Source organism: Raphanus sativus, chromosome 5 (genome assembly GCF_000801105.2).
Source record: "Raphanus sativus cultivar WK10039 chromosome 5, ASM80110v3, whole genome shotgun sequence".
NCBI classification, from domain to species: domain Eukaryota; kingdom Viridiplantae; phylum Streptophyta; class Magnoliopsida; order Brassicales; family Brassicaceae; genus Raphanus; species Raphanus sativus.
The window spans coordinates 8,064,171-8,084,502 of record NC_079515.1 but is presented as its reverse complement, the minus strand read 5'-3'; the positions used below and the strand labels follow the sequence as shown (position 1 = coordinate 8,084,502).

Here is a 20,332-nt window from a genome sequence, read left to right as displayed (position 1 = left end):
TTGGACCCTACTCATCACCGTATATGTCACATGTCTCTTTTCAAGAAACCAAGTTAAATATGAAACGTTCTATTTCTAAAACATTCTCGCTCAAGCATTTTAGTTGATGCGAATCTTAATGATATTTTTTAAAATGCTATTATTCAGTAGTTGTACATAGAGAACTTTAAATAATTTCAATTCACTATTACAAATGTTAAAAATGTATGAACCAAAAGAGCTTATTGAAAAAATAGAATGCAAACACATTAAATTGTCTCGAGTATAGTTTAAAACTTAGTGTGTGAACGCATTAAATATTAAACGATTGTGAATGCGACACGTCAACAAATTCAGAAAATACAGTGTGAATGCATTAATTACGAATGCATCTCTTTTAATATATAGAGATATATCCTCAAGATTTTCTATAAATGTACAAACAAACCTTGCATGATATTATAGTTCCATAGGGAGAGAAATAGTCTTTGAGGGTGTCATCAGTTACACTTTTATGCAGCTTCCTAAGTCCTAACACACAAGTAGTTCAACCCCTGAGATTTGTTGATAGAATATTTCAAACCTCGCTTCAAATTATATCCATTCTTATACGTCATTTTCGATTTCATGACAAACCACTCCTTGTCCTCAAACAGCTTTCTCAGCATCCTCTGGTTTTTCAAAGCTAACAAAGCCATAGCCTCTAGACTTTCCTTGACGAACTTCACCTTCCCTTATGATCAGACAGTTCGTCGTCGGTCCAAACTCTCCAAAAATCTTCTCAAGCTCTTCATCATCCAATGACTTGGAGAGATTCTTGACGTAAATATCAGTGAAGAACCCCTTGTCGTGGGGAGAATCTTTCTGAAGAAACGGTCCAACGTATACTGCCTCATCGTTAAGAAGCATTCCGTTCAAATAACCAATGGCTTTGAGAGCTGATTCTTCATTGTCATACTGCACAAAACCAAAGCCTTTTGCAGAGCCGGGCTTGAGCAGATGTATGTGAAACATTTGATTGGGCCCCCATCTTGTGGGGCCCCAGTTTACAATTTTTTTTTTTGCTTTTTATTTTTACAAAACATTATTGCTGTGGCTAGTTTTGAGTATCGACTAGCCCACCGGGCTTATGCCCATGCCATTACAGAAATTTTTAAGCCTCCACTTAAGGGCTCCTGGTTACGCAAAGTGGTCTGGAGGGCGAGAGAAGCCCATGTAAATTCTCTTGTGGCCAACGCGGATCGAACCCAGGGCGGGCACTCCAGCCGGAGTTCCTTTACTACTATGCCAACACGCGTTAGTTAAATAAAGCTTTTTCTACAATAGATTTCTATTAATAATAAAATAAAATCACAAATTAAATTTTCAAAAAAAAATAAATTATTACATACACATATATACTCTATATATTAAAAAGAAAAGATTTGAAAAAGTGAATTTAATTATTTTTTTTTGTAAAAAAATGAATTTAACGATGTTTCAAGATAAAGTCTTACTACCAAAACGAACCAAACCAAAGTTTTCGGTTTGGGTTTGGTTATTCACGTTGAACCGATTGACGTCATTTTAAAATCAATTTGGTTACTGGTTCTCTGCCCGGTTCAACCTAACGTTTATAATTTTATAATCACCTTGGTTACTGGTTCTCTGCTCGATTCAACCTAACGTTTATAATTTTATAATCACCTAACGTGAATAATTTAGTTTCTGCACATATTAATTACTCATATTTTTGCCACTCGTACTAAAGAATAATGTCACCTTTTTTAATATTAGTAGGACAATCATTTAGAATAGCCGTTGACGGAAGAAAAATGATAACACCAACGAAGGTACACATGTATGCAAACACCCTTTGGCATTATAATATTGACATTTAGTTACATTAATATTTTTTCATTCTAACGAATAATTCAATTTTAGATTTTACTAATTATATGCTCTCTAAAGCTGCCAACAAGAATAATACATCCGCATTGACTTCTCCAGCTTCACTTTAGCAACCACTATTTCTATATAATCTATCTCTAAGCCAATACTCAAAGCTTGCATCAATCTGTCACCAATGGCTTCAAATTATCACCACTCCTCTTCTTTCATTTTCTTGCTTCTGTCTCTTCACTTTCTTTCAAAACTAGCCACAGCAAACAGCCACATCACCGACAGAAACGCTCTCGAAATCATCATCGGCGGTGGTGAAAGCTCCAATGACTATTCTCCTGCGCCGTCTCCGAGGCCAGAAGACTGTCCTCCACCGCCCCCTCCAGAGCCAGAACACTGTCCTCCTCCTCCACCGCCACCGCCACCGCCGCCACAATTCTCTAGTCCATTAATAGAGAAAGTGTATCCAGTAATCAAGAAGTTCCAAAACCTGGTCGAACATGATCCAAAGAAGATACTCAAAACATGGGTAGGCACCGATATTTGCGCCGAGGATAAATACATAGGACTCGAGTGCGCAAAGTTCCCGGGAACAAACGATCTCGCACTCGCGAGCATCCAGTTCAACCAGTTTAACTTGGGAGGCAAGCAACTGAGGCTAGATAACTTTCTCAACAAGTTAGAAGAAGTCACCATCTTCCACGCAAACAGCAACAATTTCGTGGGTTCTGTTCCCGAAGTCGGCAACTTGAAGTACCTATTCGAGCTTGATCTCAGCAACAACAAGCTCTCAGGAGAGTTTCCAAGCTCTGTCTTAAAAGCAACAAATCTCACGTTCCTAGATCTCAGATTCAACTCTTTCTCCGGTTGTGTTCCTCCTCAGGTTTTCAATCTTAACCTAGACGTCTTGTTCATCAACCACAACAATCTTGTTCAGAGACTGCCCGAGAATCTTGGATCCATCACTGCTCTTTACCTCACATTCGCTAATAACAGGTCACAAAAGCTTCACTCTTTCTTTATTTTCATTGAATGAAATCTAAAAAGGTTTCAAAAATCTACTTCATACAGTATGTTCCGAAATATATGATATTTAGGTAAAACATGCTAAGAAATTTACTTCTACCTTAAAAATATACATTCACCCAGTTAGAAAATACACCATAAAGAATAATTGGTTTCACATTTTTAGTAAAGTTAAAATTACCAAAAATTTGAAAACATTTCGGATTTTAATCAAAAATCTTATATTTTTGAAAAAGAAAGAGTATTGTGTTTAACCGTTATATATGTAATCCAAAATTCTTCATTTAAATAGGTTAGTTAGTCTGTTTTGTTAGAAAGAACAGACCAGAGAGTAGGTTAGGTATGTATGTCTATAGAATTTAATTATCTAAAGGGGTTTCTTTGGACTTTCATGTGACGTGATGCAGATTCACGGGTCCTATTCCCGAAAGCATAGGTGACATCAAGTCCCTACAAGAAGTCCTTTTCTTAAATAACAAGTTAACCGGTTGCTTGCCATACCAAATCGGGAAGCTTAACCAAGCTACGGTTTTTGACGTCGAGTTTAACCAGCTAACCGGTCCGATTCCGTACTCTTTCGGGTGCCTAGACAAGATGGAACAGCTCAACTTGGCTAGAAACAAGTTCTACGGTACCATACCGGAGATCGTGTGCGAGCTCTCAGCTCTCAAGAACGTTTCACTCTCGTTCAATTACTTCACGCAGGTTGGTCCAAAATGTAGAGATCTTATCAAGAAGAAGATTCTAGACGTTCGCATGAACTGTATTCTAGATCTTCCTTATCAGAGAACGCCATGGGAGTGCGCAAAATTCTTCATGCGGAAACAGAAGTGTCCCAACTCTAAGTCTTTCTTTAATATGCCTTGTGACAAAGCTCCGCACCGGATTAAACCGGAGCAAGAAAAGTTAGACGGTCAGGCTTCGCCACCGGTATCTTACCGTGCTCTTAACCCGAACCGGATTCGGAATCTCTAGACAAAACCAAATTGTTTTTACGTAATTATGGATATTAATGTTTATTTTTATATTGCAAATGTGATTTGCTGAATAAATGCAATGTGTGTGTATCATTACAAGTAAAATAAGTTTTGACTTGGTACCGAGTTTAATCGGGTTTGATTCTTTGCGAACCGAAACCGGAACATATATTAGTTAGTATAAAACGTAACCATCAATGTCAAAAAAATGAGAGAAGTGAGACAAAGGTTACAACAAACACAGAAAGCCCAAGTTGGGTCGGTTTGGTAGCATCGGCTGTAAGTTTAGCAATCATCATGAGTTTCGAATCAAGTTTGCTCGGCTCTTCTTCACGTTTCTCACACGTCCCATACGGCATGTTCTCCTGCATACACAACGTTAAACATTTGTCAATAACATGCAAAATCCATAATAACGCGAAGATCACAGGTTTGAAACCTATAACCATTATATCTTTCTATTTAGCAACGATGAGTTGGCCTGTTCCTATTAGTTAAAAATCATCTAGTATGGATCTAATGGGTCATATTTTCGATTTCCGTTTGGGAGAAGTTTTCTCTTCTAATGAGAGTTAGATTTAATATAGTCTGGAGTTCACTCTAGAGGATTTACGAACCTTTGGGACTCAGAACCTTCTAGTAGTTAAAAAGAAGAAGAAGGAATACTAACCTTACAAGCGGCTATGTCGTCACAGCCGCAAAGTGAACGGCCGTTTGCAACATCTACTGCTTTTGGAGCTCCTCCACCATCGCTTTTCTAAACCACACATATACATAACATTACTTAAACCGGATCAAATCTCACCAAACCCTAACCACATTATACATACCTTGTAGAAATCAACTGCAATGAAGTTAGGCCAGCGTTGTCCCGAGGCTTCTTGACATTTCATGATGGTGTCAAGAAGAGGAGCAGAGTTCTGTTTACAAGATCCCATCAAATTCGCAGTGTCCGGAAAATAGTTTACAAGAACTAGTGATCTCGATGTATCTCCCATACCAGCTGACTCTGGTCTATTGGTACATACTCCAGGCCTCATGCCTCCATCTCCATCTAAAAACAAAACATCATATCAGTTTTAAAATGCTAATAATAATAAAGTGTATAAATAAATCTATTAGGAAAATATAGAGATGGACTCACATTGATTCTCTACCATGTATTTCCATAAAAATGCGATTCCTTCAGTAGCTTCCTTTTGAGGATTTGACGTAAAAACCAGCAACCGTTGGTTCTTAGTTACCATTTCATCGATGGTAGGCCAATCTTCTCCGTTCTTAGGCATACTTGCTACCGGAAACCAGAAATTTCGCAAGCCGGATGCATCAAACAGTCTGCCTAAACCATTGGGAGATTTCACGTAGTCCTCGATGATAAGCGTCACAATCACATCCTTGTTCTTGTCTAAAAACACTTGAAACTCGCGTAAAATGTTAAGCGCCGGTTGCTACATATGAACCAAAAACACGATAAGAAACATGCATATTGGAACCGATGGACTCATGTGTGAGAATCTATCGAACTTACGAAGGCCGTGTAATTGAAGCAATTTCCGCCGTAAGAATGGCAAAGCCATATATCGTTTTGGAAGTCGTACATGTCAAGCATAAAACCTCTAACACCATTCTGCAAACCCACATGAGAGAATAAAAGACGAATCCTTTAGATAGCTTACAAATATCATTTATTAAAAGGTAACTAAATTAGTTTTAACTCAAAACATTATTCACTCACAACTCAAAAATACTAAACTATAATCACTAAAGCTTAAATTCAAAAATAAAAGAGCATCAAAATTTAAAGAATGATGCTTTTGAAATGGGTTTATCAAAAGAATTAAACTTCTTTTCCTTAGGAAAGAATGGAACTTCTGAAATGAGTTATATATTGAAGAATGTTTACAATAAGTTGGCTTGTGATTGAATCTTGTTGGTTGGAAGGAGCAAGAATCATAGACCCTGTGGCTGATTTTGCACCTATTCGAGCATATGAATTGTGTGTCATCAACCATGTGTATTTGTTGTAAGGCAACCCTTTCACCTTTTGAAACAAATAAAGAATCAATCGATTAATCAAATATATACTATCATCTAAAAATGGTCAAACGAAAAGAGAGGAAAAAAAAAAAAGAAGAACCTTAGAGGTGGGGTTAACGGTTTGCATTCGGGAGCATCTAGGTCGGAAATTATCGCTTGAGAGACATGATTCACAGTGAAGTCCTGGATCACAATTCTTGCTCACGATGCATGTTTCTCCTTCCTAATAATCAACACAAATATCAACACATTTATGATACATTCAAACCACATTTATGATAAAATTCTTGAGAATACACATATTGTTATTCTTTACCTTAAGGGCAGAAGAAGGGCTAAAGATGAGAAAACATGGAATGAGAAGAACAGTTAGAAAGAAGGTGAGTTTCTGAAACATTGTCTTCTTTCTTGCTACAAAATCCCATAAAACTTTTGAAAAGAGAAAAATAATTTAATAAGCCCCAAAGACTTTGGGAAGAAGAAACTACTTTGTAACCCTAAAGACTTTCAACCGTAATTTGCAATGCACCAACCAACCAACAAAAGACAATATAAAGCTTATGTCTAAATTTATCTCTTCTCTTGAAAAGGGGAAAGAGGTTGCGGGCATCTCGGAGACAATGATCATATTAATAGCTACCAGAGGAGAAGATGCTTTTTTTGGTTTCTCGTTTTGCATTGATGGATTGCTTCATGCTTTTTATAAAAAATGTTTTAAAATAATATATACTAGGATTTGATCCGCGCCTTGCACAAAATGAGAGGATAAAAAAATATTTCATGTACAGGATATGTAATATATATATATATATATAAGTAGAAATAGAGAGAAGTTAATATATCATTATGAAAATAAATAGGATATTATATACGATCTGCGGACGTAAAGTGATAAAAATTGTAAATAGAAGCACACATAAACATGCATTAGAAATAACAAATATATAATTTCATGTCTTCCAAGTAGACACACAAATAGGAAAAAGTGTAGTATAGCAGAATTACATATCTTATGTTGTTGGTTAAGACCGAAATCTTTAATCATTTCTAAAGTTGGTATAATCTCTATGACTTTGAAAGTTCGGCAGTTGAATAGAAAATTAGACACCGTAATGTTTTCAAAAAACATAGGTTGCAAGGTCTTTTAGGTTGGGGATATATCTAATCTATTAAAACTGAAGTACAACTATGAATTAACCCTTAATTTTCCTCAATAATTACAAAAGAATGCCACTGATCAAAATACAGTAGTTTTACATTTTTAAGTCAAAAAATTCGTATACCACAAATAACGCTAAACCATTCCGTTCGGTTGAGAATTTAATTACTTAAATTTGACAATCACATATTCACACACCCTTCTTATGGCACTTAGCATTAAATAACATGTAGAAATAGAATAAAGCTTGATGTCTTGATATGAGTAATTCCTAAAGTTTACACTATCATTAACTTCAGCGTGATTCACCATCATTCAAATTCCTTTTTCTGTTAAAATTTTATATAGATACGATTTAATCTACCAGCAACATTCCAATCTTATGTGTGCGTGATTAAGGGCCTTCGATATAGGCCATAAAATCCCTAAATATCTGACTTTTATTTTTGGAAATATCTAACTATTATATACATAAAAAATAAATTGCATCAGTAAAATCACTGTGATATATATATATATATTTTTTTTTAAAATCCATTTTGTGAAGGCTATAATATGGCAATATATAGAGTAATTAATATTATTATGTCATCTAATTATGTATTTTTATAAGATGGTGCATATAAAATACTATTAATTATATGATTATTTATATGATGGACCAATACAATTAATTATATGATGACATATATGATACATAATAGTGACTAGGATTGGCATTCAGGTATCCATTCTAATTCGTTTCGGATCTGTTTGAGTTTCAGGTTTTCGAAGTCAATGATTTCAGTCCTATTTATATATTTCTAAATTTCAGTTCGAATTATGATTAGGACTGGGCGTTCAGGTATCCATTCGGATTCGTTTCGGATCTGTTTGGGTTTTGGGTTTTCGGGGTCAAAGATTTCAGCTCTATTCAGTTCGGGTTCGGATAACCCATTTATTTATTTTTTTTTAAATTCATTATATATTTTGAATTTCTTAAAATCTATAAGTAAAATAATATATTGTATATAGATCTGAATAACATATGTCAGAATACCTAAACTTAACATATAAATTGGTTTAGTTTAAATTTTGGATCAAAAATCAATAATTTTTAAAAATATTTTTGGTGTTTTGAGTGTACTTCCACTATGTTAGATATTTATATTTGACTAGTTTTATATATTTTCAAGTATTTAAACCAATTTAAAAGTATCATATATATTTTGGATGTTTTTATATACATTAAACCTAAAAAAAGTTAATATATATAAGTATATAAAACTTTCGGATACATTTTGATATCCAAAATACTTCGGTTTGAATTGGTTGTCGTTTCGGTTGTCTAAATATCAAAATTTTGAATAATTTGGATATTTAATCAATTTTTGTTCGGATTTTGTATTACTCTTTTGGATCGTGATCGGTTCAGTTCTTTAGATTTAATTTTTTTTATCTATTTTGATATTGATATAAAAAATAAATAACAATATATTTTTGAAATATACACCCGCACGGACGTGCGGGTCAAAATCTAGTATAATGTTATAATCTCTAATTAATAAATGGTGTGTGAAGTAATAGTAAAATTTCCATAATTAACGTACGTCAAAATTCATAACATTATAATATGTATACCTTCTATCCATATTTAGTCGAAAAGGATCAATGTGCGGTCAACTATAATTAATACCAAGATTTCTATGGAAAGTAATGTATATGCAATTAGAATGTAATTGATTCTAGCGTACCTTGAAATACTCTCCCTATTTATTTAGATTCTAAAAATAATTTATTGCATTTCGAATCCATGTATAATTATTATTAATATGAACTTGCATGACAACTATTATATTTCTATATATTGTCATGATGATCAAAATATATATTTATTACTTTCTAACTAAAACGGTAGATCTTAGAGACAATCTACAATTACGAAGATACTTTTATATGATTGCTAAATCCATCGCCGGTCTTGTGTGTTCAATCAATTAAGAATTGCATTCTAATTAAATTTTCATGAAAATCAAAAGGGGAATCAAATAAGTAATCTTCTATATTACGTGTTCTTGAAGATATTTTGCTACATTTAATTCTATTCGTTTATTGTATGTTTTTTTAATTACATTCTAAAAAGCCATTGAAAATAGTATATGAAATCCTAAAATATAGGATCACCCAGGATATACGATATTTTATGGAATTCGAAAATATTGGATCAGCCAAGATTAGACGTTTATATAAAGTATACACTAATGGAATATATCATTTTTCTAATCACAGTTGAACATGTTCCAATATGAGAGATATAATATTGTATATTTCGTACATATGTAATTAATATAAACTATAGTAATATCAGTGATAGTGTCGTTTATATCTTTAGTTTTCAGGCTGAAATATTTGTTATATGCAGATACGAAGAAAATAGTTTAAAATCACATGTAAGTGATTTAACATACGCGATATACTACCCCGGAAAATATGTTACAAAATACAATATAGTAAACATTAGTAGTACTAGTGGCAGTCTATGTAATAAATCTAGAATATTAAGGACAATTTTAGGTTAAGGTTGAGAAAACTTGTGAGGAAGACACATATGAATAATGATAACATTGTAATAAATTTATTCTTCAAAATTATTTTTTCAAACTACTTCTGGATAAGGGGATATATATCTCCCAAAAATGGAAAATTAGATGAGACCGTCATCATCATCGTATAACAAAATGACAAGTAATAAATAACATGCCAGCTACATTTTAAAATTGCTTTATTGATCTTCTGAAAGTTACGTTGGTGTCGGACCCCAAATTAATGATAGAAAGGCAACCTCACATGAGGGATAACAATCCCTTATATATTAATTGAAGATTTTTTAAAAAGATTGAATCTCAAGTTTGTATTAATTTAAAAATGCCCCTTTTTACGTAGCATAATTTTAAACTCTGAAAAATCCTACGTGGCGGATTAATAGAGCAACATATTTAGAGCATACTTTAAAAATAATCATCCTAGGGAAATATAAAAGTTGTATTACATCATATAAATTAACAGAATACATGCTATATGTAATATCATTAAAATGTTTCTGTTACATCAATTAAATCTTCACGAAGTTGATTATATCGAAATAATCCTATCCTCAACCGCTAATATAATTTCCAGACATTGCTAATGTAAAAATAAACGATTTGAATATAGTAGGCAAACTCTTTGAAATCTATTAGTCTCTGTAAATCGAAATACATTCTTTTCTTTTGATACAAAAGCTTGATGTTCAACGCCAACACAATCGTATATTCCATGTTACACAATTCTTCAATTATTAAGATTCGTTCATACAATTTAGAATTGTCTTATACCAAATTCCATATGACAACCGAAATTGAATAAGTAGTATGAAGAATGGGTTCGTTTCCATATGTGAAAATGATGGGTTCATTTTGATCTTCCATACAAACACGAAAATGAATGGTCTTATATGGTCTTCCATACAAACATTCAAATATGATGAATGGGTTCGTTTCATTTGTGAGAGACAATGATTTGTTTAATCGTCAAAGTTAAAATTCAAATATGGTTTATTGTACAAAAAAGCTTCCACAAAAATTTGTTCCAATGTCAATTTTGTTTTTAGTTTTGGAGCTTTAAAAAATTTGTTCCAATGTCGATGAAACTATGAGGTTTAAAAATTTGTTCCAATGTCGATGAAAAATTTGTGAAATATTATCCTCTAATATTTTGACTGTTTTGACATTATAAGTATTTGTTTAATCGTCAAAGTTAAAATTCAAATATGGTTTATTGTAATAACTTCAGTTCAAAGTGTATCTACAATTTGTGAATGATGAAAAATTTTTGAAATCGAAACTGAGATGATAGTTTTTAATGTTTTGACATTATAAGTATTTGTGAAATCGTTTTGGATTTATTTGTAGAAACCCTATACTTTGGTACCAAGTTATCTAATCTATTAAAGGGGAAGTACATTTTGTATTTGACCCTGAGTTTTGCTCAATATTTACCAACCTTTGCCATTGAGTTAATATTTTTATTTTAAATAAAAGTAAATTACCTTAAAACTTGCCATACGGACGACAAATGCGGCTGACTCAGTTGCAATTAATCTGTTACCAAAAGAATTGGTTCAAAATTAATTTATAAATCAACTATTATGTATTGTTCATATACTCTTGATTCTCTGAAAATATTATGAGATCACGTCAGGCGAAGGTACATTCACTGTGAATTGATAGGTTTATTAATGTCCATAAATTTTCAATGAAGAAAAGTTGTTTTTTTGTGAAAACCAAAAAAAAAAAAAACATATCAAATGAAATTTCTTGATATTCACCATCATATGCCACTGTCTAAATGCTAATCATCTATGTTAGATATTTATATTTGACTATTTTTATATATTTTCAAATATTTAAATCAACCTAAAAGTATCATATATATTCTGTATGTTTTATATATAATAAAACTAAAAATAATTAATATGTATATAAGTATATAATTTCTTCGGATACATTTTGATATCCAAAATACTTCGGTTCGAATTGGTTATGGTTTCGGTTGTCTAAATATCAAAATTTTGAATAATTTTGATCGGTTCGGTTATTCAGATTTGAATTGTTTATCCAACTTTGATATTAACATGAAAAATAAATAGCAATATATTTTGAAATATACACCCGCACGGGCGTGCGGGTCAAAATCTAGTATATCGTTATTACTAACTCGACAATACAGGAAGTTAGAATTATGTTTTCCACATTAAAGGAAGTTTTTAGATAACTCGAGATACCAAAGGGAAAAAATATTTTTCTTCTGGTGAAAAGGAAAAAATATATGTAATCGATTTCACAAACATTAATTGTAGATTGACGACCACGTTAACTTTGACCCCAAGTTTTCGAAAAAGTTAATTTCTAAATGGTATAAAAAAATAAAAATATTATAGATTCGTTTCATTTATTGGTCATTATTGTAAGATCACAACCTATACATTACTACTATATAAGGATCTCTCTTCCCATCATCGTTTCTCATCATCTTGCAACAATCTAAAAAGCAAAAAAAAACGTTCCATAGCTAGCACAATGTCTATCAATCATGTTTCTGATGTTAAGCCTTTTAAGACCATGTGGAAGATCAAGGTGAAGGTTATCCGGTTGTGGAAACAATACTCAGCCGCAATGTCATCCAACTTTAAAAATCTTGATCGAAAAATGTTAATTATTTAAGATGTAGGCCATTTTAATTGTGTTTATAAAGAAAAAAAATCCAAAACTCATGTATACATCTAATGTTAAATCCCCTATATACGAGAAGAATTTAAAAAATTATAACATTTAGTTTGTACTAATTAAAAAAAAATGTATTTGATGAGTTGTCATGTAATTGAAATGTTAATTTTTCTTACGTAGCGGCTTGAGAATTTGTTGTTCTAAAATTAAATTGTTACGGAATATTATATTATATAGTTAGTTCATTATAGACATTTATCAAATTGAAATTTATTATATGTTCTTCATTAAATAAAATCTACGGAATTATCTAATTTGATTAAAATATATATGATAATTAATGATTTTAAATAATAAATATTTGCTAACAATCTATATACTTTCTATAATTATGTTTAATTATTTATTATTAAAATAAATGATACTATTACATTAATCATATATAGAAGATTTTTTTATATGTCATATTTTGATTTTTTAAACGAGTATAAATTAATAAAACTGTTAAAAGTGTCACATAAACTTTTGTGATCAAAATTTAATTTTTTTGTGTAATAAAATACAATGATTATAAAATCATATGAATAATAATTTTATTTAATAGGTGTTACATCATATGAAAACACATACTTATATTTTGATATTTGCATTGGAGATATGTTGAAAAGTTAATATTTTAATTTTGAAATCTTCATTTTTTTAAAATGATTATAAATACATACTTATATTGAAATAGCTAAACATCCCACATTTAAAAACAATTCGTTGGTGTAAAATTTTGTTACACAATATGCAAATAATCATAAAATCATATGAGTAGAAACCTCATTTAATAAATATTCATATTAAGAGTATACTATATATCTATGTTAATATAACTTAAATTTAAATATACATAATATACATAGACAAAATATTTTATAAAATTAGATCAGCTCATCAGTAAACAAATTATGTAATTAACACAAAAATTAAAAAAATTGTTTAAGGATCAAAAATATTAATTCGATCAAAAATATAAATTTATTTTTTCATACAATATTTTTTAAATAATTTTCATATAAATTCACCATGCGCCTTTCACCCTGCGCTTTGCGCAGGTCTTATCCCTAGTACTACATTATATGATCATTATCTTGTATAGGTGTCTGCATGTTAGGATACTAGAGGTGTTTTATGATGTAAGAGAGTCATAAATTAGATATACGGAAAGAGTTAGATATACAGAAAGTCTTCAGATAGATGAATCATTGGAGATTCCTCTACAACATAGCTATTAGCTTATTGTTTAAGAGAAGTTATGTCCTGAGATTAATAACACCATGGTTTCTGATTTGACAAAGTAATATTGCTGTAAGTGATGATATGAAAATTTGTGAAACCAAATCATGCGACCAGTTTGATGAATAGAAAAACTACTAAACAACAATCCATTGCCATCATTATTTTTGATGATGCTGTACATATATAAAGTCTTTTTCATGTAAATAAAGTTGAGTTTTTTTTTGACAAAAAGTAGAAAACAATGCTCATCTTATATGCACACACAAAAAGTTCTTTTTTCATGTAAATAAAGTTGATCTTTTTCTACAAAAAAAAAAATAGAAAACATTGCTTATCTTATAAGCTTCACACAGATAAGCATCACACAGAAAAAGGTTCTCAAAGTTTGAGAAGTAGAACCAAGAAAAAAAAAAAATATACTCATGGGGTGTTTAAGCAATTTAAATAACTTACGGATGAAAACGTAAGAAAATGGTAAATTAGGGGTATCTCCTGTAGTTTCGTCGTTTTCATAAGAAAAAAGCAAAATAGGCAAATCTGAGCTCTCTCTCTCTCTCTTAAGTCTCGTTGTCACTTACTCAACACAGCCTTCAACTGTCATTCTCTCAGGCGACTCTTGCCATTGACCTCTCTCATAAAGTCTCTCTCTTTTCTCCACCTCTGTTCTTGGCCATGTTCCTTCACAGTCAAGCTCTCTTCCTCACATTCATCGCACTTCTCGGAATCCACCAACTGCCTTTACCAACAGAAGCAGGTTCGTCCCTCTCACCCTTATAGATTCCTAACTAGCATTTATGAGAGAAAATTGATCCTAATCTTTGATTTCTTGAAAAAAAGTTTTAGCCTTTATGGTTTTGCGAATCTCAATGTTGCATTCAGTTAAATGCCTTTTGTTTTTACAGAGTGCCCATTGGACTTGACTTCATCAAACTTCACTCTCGTGGCCTCCGTCTGCTCCAACAACACCGACAGAGCCAAATGCTGCCGCTACATGAACGCCTTCGTCGCTGTATCCGTCTCCCGCTACGCTAACCACACATCAGATCTCGGAGTCACACCGGACTCAACCTCCATCTGCATTACCACCATCTCCAGAACCATGGAGCTCTACGGCATCCCAACGTACGCAACCCTCTTCTGCGGTCTAGGCACCAAGATTCTCGTCAGCTACGACTGCGAAGGTCTCACCACTGTAACTCAAATGCTCCAGTCCCCGAAGTTTGGAGATGTTTCAAGAAACTGCAAGCTGCCTCTCTCGCCGGGAGACCAGTGCAGAGGTTGCTTGAACTCGGGTATCACTTACCTTCGTAGTTTGGTGGATAGAGGGAATAACATTAAGATGAGTACTTGTCGTGATGCAACCTATGCTGCTTTGGCTAGCCGTGTTGATAGCTCTTCGGCTCTTGGGCTCGCTAGCTGCTTCTTTAATGTGACTGAGCTCAGCACCACTCCAGGTAGGTGTGTATGCATACACTGGTCAATGTTGAATCTTTGTTGAGTTGTTTGATGTCTGTCTGTCTGCTCAGAGTTTCCGTTGAGTCCAGAAGCTTCTCCAGTTCCAGTGGTAGCTGATAGTCCAAGTGGCGATGATCTTGTTTTGTCTCCGAGGAAAAGTCACCATTCATATCACTTGACAGTGGTTCCGGCTATTGGGATCGCTGTTACAGCTTTCTCCGTTGTGATGCTCGCTGTCCTAATGGTTCTTATCCAAAGAAAGAAACGGGAACTTGATGATGATGATGATGACTCCGAGGGGAAGGATCATAATCCAACAAAGACGCTTCCTTCTTCTTCTCCCCGCCCTAAAGTAATGATGATTCATGAAGGTGTGTGAAGTTCTTCTAGTGAGATGATTTGAGCATGTTAAAAGAAACAAACATGTGGTTTTTATCTTTTTTTGCAGGTCATTCTTTGGCTTTTAGGAAATTCAGCTACAAGGAGATAAGGAAAGCAACTAAAGATTTCAGCGAGGTGATTGGCAGTGGGGGATTTGGGACTGTTCACAGAGCTGAGTTTAGTAATGGGTTGGTTGCAGCTGTGAAAAGGATGAACAGGAGCTCTGAACAAGCAGATGATGAGTTTTGCAGAGAGATAGAGCTTCTAGCCAGGCTGCATCACCGCCATCTTGTTGCTTTGAAAGGCTTTTGTACTAAGAAGAATGAGAGGTGACTTCTTATTATTATTACTCTTTCTTTCTCTTCATTTATGTGGAAGATATTTGGATTGTTCTCTGCTTATCTAACCTGAGAAACTTCCAGGTTCCTTGTGTACGAGTATATGGCAAATGGGAGCCTGACGGATCATCTACATTGTATGCTAATAATGATTTTCAGATTTTCTTGTGCTATGTTATTGACTTTGCTTCAGAATCTTGAACCTTGTTCTTCACTACTTCTGTGTAGCCACAGAGAAACCTCCACTTAGTTGGGCAACAAGGATGAAAATCGCAATTGATGTGGCTAATGCTCTGGTATATTTCCAAAGCCTTCTTCATCTACAATGCTATGGTTCTTATAACTGTTCTTAGTTCTTGGCTGTATGTGTTTTCTGTTCCTTCAGGAATACCTTCATCTCTACTGTGACCCACCTCTCTGTCACAGAGACATAAAGTCGAGCAACATATTACTCGACGAGAACTTTGTTGCCAAGGTGTGTCTGTCTCACATATCTTGCTCATTGACTTGTCTATTAGTTTCACCTAATAAGGAAAGTGAATTTCCTTTTGGCTTCTACCATGCAGCTTGCAGATTTTGGCCTTGCACATGCTTCCAGAGATGGCTCCATTTGTTTTGAACCTGTTAACACTGATATCCGTGGAACTCCAGGTCTGGATTTCAAAGGAACATCACCTATTCGTGTCTTGAAATCTGAGCAAAAGTTCAAATATAAAAAGACTAAAACAGTGAGTTTTTTCAGGCTATGTAGATCCAGAGTACGTTGTAACACAAGAACTGACGGAGAAGAGCGACGTGTACAGCTACGGAGTGGTGTTGCTAGAGATCATAACAGGGAGAAGAGCTGTCGATGAAGGTAGGAACCTTGTGGAGATGTCTCAGCCTTTACTGGTATCAGAATCAAGACGGGTAGATCTTGTGGATTCTAGAATCAAAGACTGCATAGATGGAGAGCAGCTGGAAACAGTGGTGGCGGTTGTGAGATGGTGCACGGAGAAAGAAGGCGTGGCTAGGCCATCGATCAAGCAAGTCCTGAGGCTGCTTTGCGAGAGCTGTGATCCGTTGCATCTGGAGCTTGCAATGGCGGTTGAAGAGCACAAAGGGAGGTCACTGAGAGGTGGTGACTCAGGCTTGGCTTCTTCATCTAGTACTACTTCAAGGTCGCATTGTAGCAGGAGTTTCCTGCTTGAGACTGGCTCTCCACCAAATGGTCTCTCCTTTTGAGTCTTTAGTAAATTTGGCATTTTGGATAATGATCAACTTGTTTTCTAATTGCAAATTTTGGAAGATATATATGTTTTCTAACAAAGTCAAGAGTGATATAATATATAAACAACTATGTCTTTTATAAACTAGAAAACACAAAGAGAGGATTATCATCTTAACATATACTAATGAAGGCCAATGAACAAAATATGTTTTGATATGCATAATGAAAACTTCTTCTACACTGTAACCTAGATTTCGCTCAATAAATCTCCTGTACAGGTAGCACTATCTCCTATTACATTTAATAATCCATGCCAAGTGGTGTCTGGTTTGATTGGTTCGTTCTGATATTACCATGGACCGGTTAGTGTCCTTCTCAAACATTGCCTTTTGCTGCCCCACGGTTTCTTCGAGGATTCCTTCAGCTGCTAATTCAAAAAAAGCAGTAGTAGTAGTGAGCAACATAATCAAATTCAGTATGAGGTCACTCAAAAGAGAAGAGGGGGAGAAGAAGAACTATAAGAGATTGAGCTGCAGCCAGAGAGATGTTCGTTTTGTAGATTTAACTTATAAAAACAAATAAAGTCCTCAAACAGCTACCTCATTCTTCTGCATTTCCACCATTTCAGCCTGCGACATTAGGAATATCGCAGTTTCAGAACCAAGCAGCTATTATATTCTAAGATGAAGCAAAAAAAAACATTGATAAGATACCTGTTTTCTCCGCAGTTCTTGATTCGCTTTCTTGAGCTTTTCAATTTCAGCTTCCAGTTCCAAGGTATAAGCCTGCAATTAACGGAGAGTGGAAGATAAAAACATCTTAGTACTACTACAAGTGGTTAAGGATCAGAAAAAAAGCTTTGCTGGTTGCAAGACACGAATTCAAAACCAAACAGATAAGCTATGTAACAGTCACCTGCTTTCGAGCTCTTGATCTAGCAGCTGATTCTCGGTTCTTGATCATTCTCCTTTGCCTCCTCTCGATAACCTTCTCTAGACCCGTATTACTTCTTCTTCCTCGATTAAGCACATAATCAACCGGCGACAGAGAGTTGTTTTCTGCGCTGCTTGTCCCTGGAGACGTTGCTGCAGCAGTAACCCCAGGCGCAGCAAATGCAAAATTTGCTTGTTTTGGAAAGATGATTTGAGGCACTCGCTGCTGCTGTGGATGTGGCTGATTCAGCTGCTGCTGCTGCTGCATTGTCCCGCCCACTTTGAGGCCTAAACCAGGTGGCTGATTCAAGATCATAGAATCATTAGCACCATTGTTGAATGATATGCTGTTGTGATTTTGCTGACCAAACTCAAAGCCTAATCCCACAGGAGCTCCGTTGTTACCATAAAACCCGTTGCTGTTGTTGTTGTTTCCAACCTGACCCATCTGCTGTGAAGAGTTGTTATCTTCTCTTACCACTCCAGCGCGGAACAGAAACTCCTCAAGTGTCATTTCCCCTAAAGTCTGTTGCCTCTGAGGCGCATTAGACTCGCCACCGCCTCCTCCACTGCTACCTCCCTCGTCTTTGGTGATCAAAAATTTCCAGACCTCATCAACAGTCTTCTGACTAATTGTTCTAGGCAATGTCAACGAGCCTTGCCTCTGGAGATTCCCACCACCACCACCACCACCGGGTTGCTGTGTTACTGCTGTAGCCTGAGCTGAAGAAGTCATGGTCATGGCCATGGCCTGAGATTCTTCAGCAGTCCATATGCTCTTCAAGAGTTCATCCATGTTCATCGACCCGAGATCTTTTCCCGGTCCACCTAGTAGTGTGGTCTGGAGCTCATCAAACGTTAGGGAATAAAGGGAAGACTGTCTCGCCAAGGGATAGGCACTATCTGTTGGCTTCATCTGGTTAAATCCTTCCCCACCAGGATCACCACCTCCTCCTAAGTTGTTGAAATTTATGTGAGTTCCCATTTTTCCTTTGTGTTGGTTCACTCTAAATCGCTTCTTTTTGAGAGGTGAAAAGACCATTAAAAAAAACAGAGTCAAAGGTAAAGAAGTTAAGAGTAGATAGTAACACAATGCTAAGAATCCATGAACTAGAGAAGTTTCAAGGACATTTAGAAAAGACTGAGCTGTATTGCATGTTCACAAGCCATATCTAGAGTAAGTAAAGAGAAGCAAAGCAACAAACCCACATTAATGTGTGTGCACACATGTAAAAGTAAATGAAAGTCAAATCAATAATAGAAGATCTTTAGATAACGTTTTTTTTTTTTTTTTTGAAACGCTTTAATATATATGGGGTGAGATAACGTTATTATGCAATATAAAAAAAAAGACTTTTTGAGCAAAATGAGTTCATACCAGATACAGTGTCTTCTCAAAGACCATGAATATGAACATATCAGCAAAATTATTACAGAGATAAATTGCACAGAACACTTGTCACATCTTGTCTGTATCTTCAGAGGATACTCAAATTACACTAATCAAGCGAAGTTAGTGCAGGAACAAACTCGATTGCTATAAACATCTCATGAACAAAGCATGAGAAAGATCTATTCCAAGATCCAGAGGAAAAGCAAACCCCATTTCTCTTATGTAAATCGATTGAATAAATAAATAAAAAAACCTAGAAAAAATGAAACCTAATAGCTACGAGAATCAGATCGAAAAGACTCTCTCTTTGACTGTAATTTCACTACCAAAGGGTTAGTACTTTAATCTGATTCAAAACACACGCAAACAACAAAACAAAGAACAGATGTTAAGCAGAGAAGAGACATGCGAAGTGGATAATCCGACAAAGACAGATCGGACCAGGTCTCAATAATATATACATCTTACCTAATTAAATTTCTCGAGGAATTTAGATTCGCTACTACTGCGAACAGACCAGAGAAGCTGCTGGGCGAGACGACAAGTGTGTTGTTGCTGTCTCGACACGATCAGCCATTTTAAAGGGTTAAAGCTTTTCTTCTTTTTTTTCTCCCATTTTTTTTTTATTTTTCTTAATTATTTTTATTATATCTTTAACATTATAATTTATAATTAGATATTCATTATTTGCGTCTAGTGGTGCTACGTGGACCAATGATAAAAGAGTCTTAAACATTTTGATGCTTTTAATATGTTAACCATTTATGTCGCGTTACGTGGCAAATTATTGGCCGTTCGTTTTGTTTTTGCCTTCTGACATTGCGGATTCGAGTGGTTGGAGATCGGGCTTGGATTTTTTTTTCTCAGTTAAATCATAATGTTGAACATTCATTATTTTCAGTCTATTAATAACATTTACTAAATTACTTAATGTTTTAGAAACTTATATAAATAGTTGACAAAAATATATATATATATATATACATCTCAAAATGGTTGACGATAAGGATGGATCTGTTTTCAACAATTTGCTAATT

At 34.3% G+C, this 20,332-nt stretch overlaps 4 protein-coding genes across 6 annotated transcripts; 2 read left to right on the top strand and 2 right to left on the bottom strand.

Annotated features, from left to right (window-relative positions):
* The first annotated feature begins 1,944 nt into the window (after positions 1-1,944).
* On the top strand, positions 1,945-3,995 carry LOC108857482 (uncharacterized protein At4g06744). The gene is made up of 2 exons (XM_018631471.2): positions 1,945-2,856; positions 3,294-3,995. Exons 1-2 carry the CDS (start codon positions 2,045-2,047, stop codon positions 3,859-3,861), a joined length of 1,380 nt encoding a protein of 459 aa, XP_018486973.1. The 5' UTR covers positions 1,945-2,044; the 3' UTR covers positions 3,862-3,995.
* LOC108857483 (PI-PLC X domain-containing protein At5g67130) lies at positions 3,890-6,423 on the bottom strand. Its single transcript, XM_018631472.2, has 8 exons — positions 6,217-6,423; positions 6,001-6,123; positions 5,767-5,904; positions 5,392-5,490; positions 5,008-5,311; positions 4,694-4,917; positions 4,534-4,620; positions 3,890-4,228 (listed from the first exon to the last, which is right to left on the bottom strand). The coding sequence occupies exons 1-8, from the start codon at positions 6,295-6,297 to the stop codon at positions 4,064-4,066; spliced, it is 1,221 nt and encodes a 406-aa protein (XP_018486974.1). The 5' UTR covers positions 6,298-6,423; the 3' UTR covers positions 3,890-4,063.
* Positions 6,424-14,129: 7,706 nt separating this feature from the next.
* Positions 14,130-17,049, top strand: LOC108831648 (probable receptor-like protein kinase At1g49730). Its single transcript, XM_018605165.2, has 9 exons — positions 14,130-14,340; positions 14,489-15,040; positions 15,113-15,412; positions 15,490-15,751; positions 15,845-15,897; positions 15,989-16,056; positions 16,146-16,235; positions 16,327-16,411; positions 16,503-17,049. The coding sequence occupies exons 1-9, from the start codon at positions 14,259-14,261 to the stop codon at positions 16,982-16,984; spliced, it is 1,974 nt and encodes a 657-aa protein (XP_018460667.2). The 5' UTR covers positions 14,130-14,258; the 3' UTR covers positions 16,985-17,049.
* A 33-nt stretch (positions 17,050-17,082) lies between these two features.
* LOC108831649 (ABSCISIC ACID-INSENSITIVE 5-like protein 7) lies at positions 17,083-19,923 on the bottom strand. 3 transcript variants are annotated; one of them, XM_057011167.1, is made up of 5 exons: positions 19,764-19,923; positions 17,886-18,920; positions 17,684-17,755; positions 17,570-17,599; positions 17,083-17,397 (listed from the first exon to the last, which is right to left on the bottom strand). In XM_057011167.1, exons 2-5 carry the CDS (start codon positions 18,885-18,887, stop codon positions 17,320-17,322), a joined length of 1,182 nt encoding a protein of 393 aa, XP_056867147.1. In that variant the 5' UTR covers positions 18,888-18,920; positions 19,764-19,923; the 3' UTR covers positions 17,083-17,319. The 3 variants fall into 3 exon arrangements, with proteins under 3 accessions (XP_056867147.1, XP_056867149.1, XP_056867148.1); XM_057011169.1 differs by having other exon boundaries at positions 17,083-17,394; XM_057011168.1 differs by having other exon boundaries at positions 17,886-18,917; positions 19,764-19,922.
* Positions 19,924-20,332: the final 409 nt, after the last annotated feature.